Source organism: Hippocampus comes, unplaced genomic scaffold (genome assembly GCF_001891065.2).
Source record: "Hippocampus comes isolate QL1 unplaced genomic scaffold, H_comes_QL1_v1.1 scaffold104, whole genome shotgun sequence".
Taxonomy (NCBI): domain Eukaryota; kingdom Metazoa; phylum Chordata; class Actinopteri; order Syngnathiformes; family Syngnathidae; genus Hippocampus; species Hippocampus comes.
This window is the reverse complement of record NW_017806072.1, coordinates 4,695,125-4,704,334: the sequence shown is the minus strand read 5'-3', so window position 1 is coordinate 4,704,334 and position 9,210 is coordinate 4,695,125. Positions and strand designations below refer to the sequence as shown.

The 9,210-nt window shown below is 39.9% G+C and overlaps 1 protein-coding gene across 6 annotated transcripts in view; it reads right to left on the bottom strand.

The window, feature by feature from the left end:
• The window catches only part of LOC109530453 (UPF0606 protein KIAA1549), a 32,431-nt gene extending 23,677 nt beyond the window's left edge, over nt 1-8,754 (bottom strand). For all 6 annotated transcript variants that reach the window (XM_019894204.1, XM_019894205.1, XM_019894206.1 and 3 more), the window contains exons 1-2: nt 8,532-8,754; nt 7,642-7,900 (exon numbers count right to left, since the gene is read on the bottom strand). In XM_019894204.1, coding sequence (XP_019749763.1) covers nt 7,642-7,774 — 133 coding nt within the window. In that variant the 5' untranslated portion in view covers nt 7,775-7,900; nt 8,532-8,754. The remainder of the gene's footprint in view (nt 1-7,641; nt 7,901-8,531) is intronic.
• Between the last annotated feature and the right edge of the window lie 456 nt (nt 8,755-9,210).

Here is a 9,210-nt window from a genome sequence, read left to right as displayed (position 1 = left end):
TAAGGTTTTTAGTCTTCGAGAGCTAACTATGGCCATCGAGGACTACGAAGCGTTCCGTGGCTGGCTGAAAAGTTCATTGCATGACATCAGCTGAGCAACGCTGTCTTGGGTGGTGATCGAGGGGAGGTCGAGTTCGAGACAGTGAGATGGTGGAAAGAAAAGCCACCGGGTCCAGGAAGTATTTGTTGTTGTTAGATTCAGACGAGGATGGACGTTGCATTGCTAAAATGGCTACAAAACGGACCTTTTGATGTCAAGCAGCTAAGACAAGAAGAGCTCTGATGCTGGAAGAGAGGGTAAAAGTGATCAAAATGAAAGACGGAGCAAGCAAAATAAAAGACATTTTCCAAGAAATTGATGTAAGTGAAAGTGAATGCTGATCGTAAATTTCGCAATTTCTTTCCCTTTTTTTCTTTCTACACTGACAATATGAAGTGTCAAATAAGTGTGTGCTCATACTTATGTACTATTGGAATAAAAATAGAGTACACAAACGTTTGTGTGTGCGTGTACACATACGTTTGTGTGTGTGGGTGTGTGTGTGTGCTTACATCTAAGATCAAATTTGCTACAGTGAAAAACCCCCTGTTGTGAAAAATTTCTTGCTGCAAACATGATTTCGTTGTAGAGGAGTTTCACTGTACTTAAAAAAAAAAAAAAAGAACTGCAGCTGAAACGAAGTTCGATACATAAATAAAATTTAACATGGAACATATTGATAAACAAATACATGAATATTCTTCAGATTCAGAAAACTTTATTTATCCCTGTGGGGCAATTAGAGTTGTGCGAGAGAGGCTTATTATATAGAGACAGTCAGAGCAAAGGAAAAACATAGGATGAGAGTGGGGCTGTAAGCTTAGCACTTGAGGTCTTGAGGTAGTAGTTCCAGCAACAAAATAGTATTGCACATCGAGCAGTATTGCATTTCTTTAGGAAAACAATAACCTATACAAACATAAAACCAATCAGTGACATTGCAAACATCCTGCAATGCCCACTCTGTGTCTTTCACCAAACTGTCACAGTCTTTCTGTTGGGCGCCTGCTTCCACCAAAAGCGTGTTGGTGGTCTCAAGGTCTAAGTTGTGGTGACACTGCCCAGGGGAGTATGCCACGTTGGCATACCGTGTATAGGAGGTCTAGAGTTTTTATTCCCACTCATTTGACATTCTATATCAGGCACCTTCTATTAAAATCAAGACGCTAATATTTGTCTGCACCATGAATGTAACTATTTCGATCCTATTCAAGGACAACTATGCATGAAAATGAATAAATCATTCCCCAAAATAGAATAATACGACACAAAGTGATTTTTAAACATATCACAGCCCCTCAAACAGTAAACATTTCAATACCAAGAACATCAAGAACAAAAATATCCACGAAACAGGTACAAAGACGTCATGCTTACCTTTCAAAACAAACGGTATTTTGAGACCTAGACTTGGTCCTGTACTGGAACGCGGTACACAATCATAATGGACATGACATCACTTGTGTGAACTTTAGCTAATGGTTGAATGTAAACAAACAACTGCCATTTTCTAACAAAACTTGACCTGACGACTATGGGAAATGGAATTCTATATTCCAAATCAACCAATGGTGATGGACGAATCTGCTGTTATGTTCAAATACCAATCTTTAAAATCCATAGTAAAAAACTATGATATAATGATCATGTGATATGATGTTATTAAAGTCGCCCTTCCATTAGGTTAATGATTATTCTTAAAATGTACTGATAGTACTGTTCTGCCACTATGTTTTGCGCACTACATAAGTGTACTTGGTCATTCATAAATAACAAGCTTGTGGCGTGACTTCTCTTTTATCTAATAGTCAGTTTGCTTCAGTGACAATATTATGGATCCATGAATGTAGGCACTCCATGGATAAAATATACAGCGTGTATGTATGCCTGAGAAATAGGTCATACTATGGTGCACGACCTTAAAATGTCATGTCATGTCAATTCTCCCCTGCAGTGGCACAATAATACACTTGCAATGTTTGTGACAGTTCAAATAGCACCATTATAAAATATCAGTATTTCAATAATCATGATACACATGAAGACGGTAAGTAAGTAACTGTTTTTTTTTCCTGATCTAAAGAAAAAAAAAACACATGGAATGTTTTGTTTTACCTTTAAAATGGGTGCATGACCTGGCAGGTAATTATAAATAATTACAGTAATCAGGAGAAATGTAACAACTGACAGCTAATCAGAAATGATGCTCAGGCCTCGCTCTATGTGACAGAGAGAAGTTATTCAATGGGCCACAGAGACAAATCTGACGCAGTTCTTGAAGGCTAGCTCTGCCAACTGGTAAATGGCGGTAAAATTTAAATCGCTCAGTATTGCCTTTTATCTCTCTTGAGTGTAAACTGTTCTGTCACTTGCTCCTGTTTATATTTATCTCAACCCCACTGTGATTTATAATGATGACAATTTTGCTTCTGATAATTATAATTTTAAATTTTCATGTTTTGCCTTCAGACTTTCGCTGCACCAAACAGAAAAATGTGCTTCCCCAAGCGGCTCGCAGAAGCCTGATACTGTGACCTGCTGTTCAGCACACATTCCCATCAATGCCATAATGAAGCACATATCTAAAAATGTGGAACCATCTCATTAGTTTGACAACACTAAAGAATTAATACGATGACATCTAATTTATGCATGGTTTGACAAGTCCCGGGCTAATGAGATTCCATTTCCATTCATCTGGCCATGTGTCTTCATGTGCCTTGTAGACCTATTCTTATGAATAACTACTTTGTTTATGCACTGAGTGCGCAACAGTTCCATTTGGTGAAATTCACAAGTTTGATAGTCAACAATTTTCCACAATAGTGTTATCATTTAAAAGATTTCAATGCTCCTCGGTAACATGAGACTCGCAAATGTATATGAATACCAGCTGCTAGAGACCCGGCGTTCTAAGTCGTCTCGAGAGCTCATGTTGATTAATTTGTTGATCGTCTCTAAATCCACCAAATGTATCTAAAAGAAAATTGATTACTGGATTGTAGAAATAAGTCAACAAACCTCCATTACAGGAGGAAGTGCGTAAACTGCAATAAATGATCCTCACCAGTAACAACAGCATCTGCTATATGTCACTTGTCTGTCAAAATGCAGCAGCCATTTGTCTTTAGTTCACATGTTAAATGGATTACATACGAAGGGAGACATCCCTCAACCAGGATTTCAATTTGGATACATTGTGTTCAGAAACCTGAACATCATTGCAACAACCACCGCTTTGGACTCGAAGCTAGATTGCTGCATCACATAACTCAACAAATGTTACTAATCTTACTACAAACATAGAAACACAAGTTGGCTAAAATGTCTCGGAAATAAATAAATAAAACTTGGTTCAGTCTTTAATATCATCAAGTGTTGCATCTTAAAGCTGTTTTATTGTATAACTTCATGGATATTTGAAACATATGGCAGTGTATTGAGGATAGGTAGGCAAAACTGAATATTTTACAGGTGGAAAGTGGGAGATGCCTCTGACATGAGTGAGGTTGTGGTGCCGTAGAAAGATACGATGAACTGTACACATTGATTCTAGTGTGCAAACAAGCAATGGATGAGTCACAGAAAATAATCGTATTTTGACTGCTCAAAAGATGAGGATGCAGTTTGCCACTGCCCAGCCTAATTTTTGATGTGTGCATATGAAACAATGATAGGATGGATGATGAAATTGTTGCCAATAAGTCGTCCAATGCATTAAAAAAAACGAGACATGCACTACATACAAAACCAATCCTATTTAGTTGTAGATCGGGGAAAAGGTACTTATTTTTTAAACACGAATACTTGGTGGAAGGCGACATGTTCGAGGGCTAAAATGTATGACTGAGTTTCTTGGCCCATGCTCCACCTCTGCAGTACTCTGAGTGCTCTTGCTTAAAATGGATTTGAAATGTAGCCATGATTTCTGGGAATCAATATTACAAAAGGTCCGTTTGCCTCTCATGGAAGCCCAACCCTAAAAGCTAACCTGATAACGCTTCCCTGTAGACAGTGATGGTGACGTCTAGAATTGAATCATAGAAAATACCCTCCTCTTGCTTTTGCCTCCCTTCCTTCAGTCCTCTTGGGGTAATTTGTGCCACATACATACACACACACACACACACACACACACACACACACACACACACACACACACACACACACACACACATATATATATATATATATATATATACTACAAAATGTATATCATTTATTGTAGTGTACTTGCAAGACTTTTGAGTAACAACCAGTGTAGAGTGGAATGGGGAGCTCCTGCGATTACGACTTTGTGATAAGCCCCGGCACGCAAAATGGGTGGTTTCCACTATCGACTTAGTTGGTGATTCGCGAGTCTCTCCGAAATGCAGACATGTAACATGAGAAGCCCAGAAAACTTCAGACACTCAGCATCCTCCTACACCGCTTTAATTGTCAGTAACTCTCCAGCTGGGCCTGTTCACTGGCTAAGATTATTGACTCCCTTTAGACAAAACTGTCAACATGAATCACCGCGCCAGGCAGTCATCACAAATCTGTGCACATTCAGAGAGTATGCTTTTTAAGGTCCCACAAAAGCTGCTGTCAAGAATTGCTCAAATAAGCAAAGGTGAAGGCTTCGTCTTTGATAAACTAAGAAAAATATGTTTTAGTTCACTGCTTGCTGGAGCACTCAAGAGTTTAGCTTTGGATGGGATCTAGCCACCATTGATCTGAGACTGGCCCCCTGCTATGATGAATAATGAATGGCCATGTTGTCACCGCGCACGGATCCAATTTCACTGCACTGGTGATTACCCCTGTCTTCCCTCGACTATTGCCCCGTGTTCTGAACTTGCCAGTCACCAAGTAAAATCAACTAGTGGTCTTGTTTCAAAATATCTTTTAGTTGCATTGTAAAGTAAAGGAGTGCTACAGTATGTTGTCAAAGCAGAAGCCCAGTAACACAGACAGAAGTGACACGACAAAGGAAAGTGCCGTGTCATGTCAATCTGGAAGAGCAATTAAATGCAAGTCGCCATACCCTGTTTGACCTAGAAACTAGAAAGTAAACTTGTCTGGAAATAGGGAAGAAACCTCTTTATGTCTTAGTGTTCAGTGTCTTGCCCAGGGACATTCAAACTCCCGATCCTTTTGTCAAACAATGATACAAAGTTCATTGTTTCATTGTACAAATTTCTACTACATTAAACAACTGGATAATGTTTGGTGGGATACATTTAGGTTGTGATATGGGTATGCATTACGAGCTTAAAATGTTCAGCCTGTTGTCATGAGTCATCCGTGTGCTGCTCATACAAAGAGTTCTTAAAATGACACTGGCCGATTTCTAAATTGTTTGATGCCTTTCCAAACCAAAGCAATGCAGTTATTTTGCTCTCTATGAGAGAACAGTCGATGAAAAAAGGATGCATCAAGTGCTTTACCGTGGGAAGACAGATAGATTGCAAGTCAGTAAAGAGAACATGAAGGTCATTACAAAATATGTCCATTGCCAAAACACAGACTTCAAGGGTAATGATCGAATTATGGAGTACATGACCACACGAAGCCAAAACAAAAAAACAGAACAACGGGGGTTTCAGGCCAAGCACATGGAAAATTATACACAACAATTTGGCCGTACATACACGGACGGCAATGGCAGGGTTTCAGTTTATGAAATACTGTACACATATAGTACATACACTATAAAACTCTGAATGATATGATGGTGCACGTACTGTCCATACCAAGTAAACTAAAATACCAGTACTAATTCCTCATTTTTTTCACATTTGTCTTCCAACAGCAATGCCATATCACCAATCAAAAAGAAATCATTCCAAATTTATTAAAAAAAAACTCAAATCAACCTTCAGCTAACTTGTCTAAATTTTAGCCAACACTTTCCCTGATTTGTCTTCACAAGAACAGCATCACTGAATGTTTTAATACTATGACCTGTTTTTACAGCTCCTCCCCCGCCATAATATTAGACTCCTTGTACTTGTATGCCAATTAATCATGTTAAAATTTGTCACTTAAAACTTTGATTTTCCACCCATCCATTCATCCATTTTCTGATTCGCTTTATCCTCACAAGCGTCGCGGGGCGTGCTTGAGCCTATCCCAGCCATCTTCGGGCAGTAGGCCGGGGACAACCTGAACCGGTTGCCAGCCAATCGCAGGGCACACAGACAAATAACCATTCACGTTGACAATAACACAGAGAGACAATTTGGAGTCCCCTATCAACCTGCCATGCATGTGTTTTGGAATGTGGGTGGAAAGTACCCGGAGAAAACCCACGCAGGCACGGGGAGAACATGCAAACTCCATAGAGGAAGGCCGGAGCTGGAATCGAACCGGGTAACTCTGCACTGTGAGGTTGACGCGCTACCCACTTGACCAACGGGCTGCCCAACTTTGATTTTATAGTTGATAAAGGGTTTATCACGGCGACATAATGGACTCTGTAACAAATACGCCAAAGCGAGTTTTTCTCACAGCTAAATTTTATTCTGAACGTGTACCAAATCGAAAGTCAACCGGCATCACAGTAAAGACTGTGGTCAACTTGAGAGGTCTTCCACTTAACGTGTCAAGGGAAGAATGCTGAGCGTTCTAATTAACAAATAAAGCTGCAAACAAAGGTGCTATTACATCAACATGTTTTGGATTAACTAATTCTCCACTTCCGGACAGCCAGCCAGTCACTATAATCCTATTACCACATAATATCATGGGTTTATGACTCCCTTCAGCTGGTTCTTTTAACTAGGCAATATGGTGGGGGATGGGTGTTAGTGGAACACTGTCAACATCTATAAATTAAGTCTGGGAAAAACTCCCACCTAGTGCATCGATTTAAACCCTTTCACTATATACTGGAAATAGATTACTTTACACCCAGTTCAGTGATTGCACCACTTGTGAGTCATCATCCTTATGAAGGTCATGAAGCAGCTCGGACTGAGGAATTCTGGGGGTTGCTGAAGAAGACTACAACTGGTGTGAAAAATTTCCAATACTGGATATATATTTTTTTAAAAACATGACATTTTCATCAGTCTTTATAGTCACTTAAAATTTAGATTTTTTTTTGTTAATGTACATCTGTGCATACTTTTGTCATTTTAAACACTACAAAAACATTCACGCTGCAACTAATACTCTAACACTGGCATTGAAACAGAGGAATTCATAACGTTAAGCGAGAGTGTAAAATCCAATGAAAAATATAATGCAGAAAATATTAAATGTTGCTACTTTAAGCATACATCACGTTCACAGCTATTTCACCTGTGGGGTTTTGTGCTATGTTGATTATTCATATTGTATGAGGGAAGAAGCTGATGATGCTGGAGCTAATAATGCTGTTACAAGGTCCTGATCCCTGCCACAAATGTTAAACTTGTTTTTTTATATACTGTAAATACTCATATTCAATCAATCACACAATACACAGAACCAGATCACACACATGCAGGCATGCAAGGACAGATGACAGAGTGAAAGTGGTGCACCTCTTGAGCTGGCGGGGGATCAACTGCCTTGCTCAAGAGCACCTCGATAGATATATTTGATGCACCTTAGAGACAGGTGTTCCCTTACCTGCAACAGGTGAGTCCGCTGCTATCATGTTTATCAACAGGATCATCCCCAGAACCACTGCGCCAGGGCCACGGGCATCCATGTGGGTCTTGACCATTGCCAGCAAACCCACAAAGGAGACTAATCCTGCCATTTTATGGTGGCAGTTAGGTCAAGGCATTTCAGACGGTTATAAAGAGAAGATTCATCCAAGAGACAGGCCAGGCCTTGTGGGGCTTTAGGTTGCAGTCTTTCTCTGCCAGCACATGTGCGCATCTTGCTGGGTGTGAAAGAAACGACATTGTGAAAATTGAAAGATGAACTGCTGTTTGACCACTGTCTACATATTTGAAGTTCATAACAATGGCCATAGCTAACAGATCATTAAGGTTTCATCACGACTTCATTCGTTAAACAGTATTTGCCATCGTGCCCAAATGTGGACATAAACGGCACGCATACCACACATCATACAACCTCTTGTGTTTAAACTAATCTGTACTAAACTGTACACAGCACGTGCCAATAATGGTCTTCCATAATTTCTGTGGACACAGTTTGACTTTAGGTTGAAGCATCACTGCACCCATTTATAATGGCCTTATCTTACAATAAATGCATGAATAATCCAATACAGACATGTAGTTAAAATCGGTTAAATATGACTAAATTGGGATATTGCTAGCTCCCAGTGGCTCGTGCAGTGACAGTACAGCCTCCCTCCTGCCCTACATCCCTCGCAAGCAAGACTCGTGCGGTAACAACATTCAATACAACTAAATGACCGCTAATGTGGAATAACAAACAATGCATCGTTACCACTAGATCCGAAAGGCTGCTTTAAGAGCAGAGACAATGCGATTTTTTAAACCATTTGATTAGGCACTTCATAGCTGCGCATACGGACTTACCAAAAGCACGGTGAAAGCTCTGTGAAATCCTTTGTCTATATTAGGAAACATTAAAATGCATAAAGCAGAAAGTAGCCTTGGGAACATCGGCGTGCCAACATGACTACGCCAAAGTTAAATAAATAAAACAAAAACACCGAACACGTTGGCAGCCAGTATGATTTTGAGACTTTTGTGATTGCAGTTACCCTCTAAAGTCCTGTCGTCCAGCACTTGGATTGCGTTAGCCCCGCCTCCTAATTGATCTGATTCGTCTATTAGCCTTTCAATACTGGCTTTTATTGGCTGAGTTACCCGTTTGTCAAATGTTTTTTTCATTTTAGGTTGGCCATTTTTGACAAGCGTCTGCGGCTTCCACGGCAACCTTGTCTACAGCAATGATGCGCAAAAACACACACGGCCGTACAGAGACGACAGTAAACGAAATTTATGTCTTTTTTTTCTATATGCTCATATAATTTATGTGTGCATATATTTACCAATAAACGTCTTATATTAGCAGTTATATGGTTCGATTGAACGAATTTGAGGCTTGAAATGTAGCCATGGGGGGGGGGGCGGGGGGGGCCTCGGGGGTTTAAAATCTATGATTTATTCATCAGCTAAACGACGTCACCACGTCAATAAATAAAAAAAAAAGACAAGCCAGTGCCCTACCTGACGTAGGGATGCGCCTCCT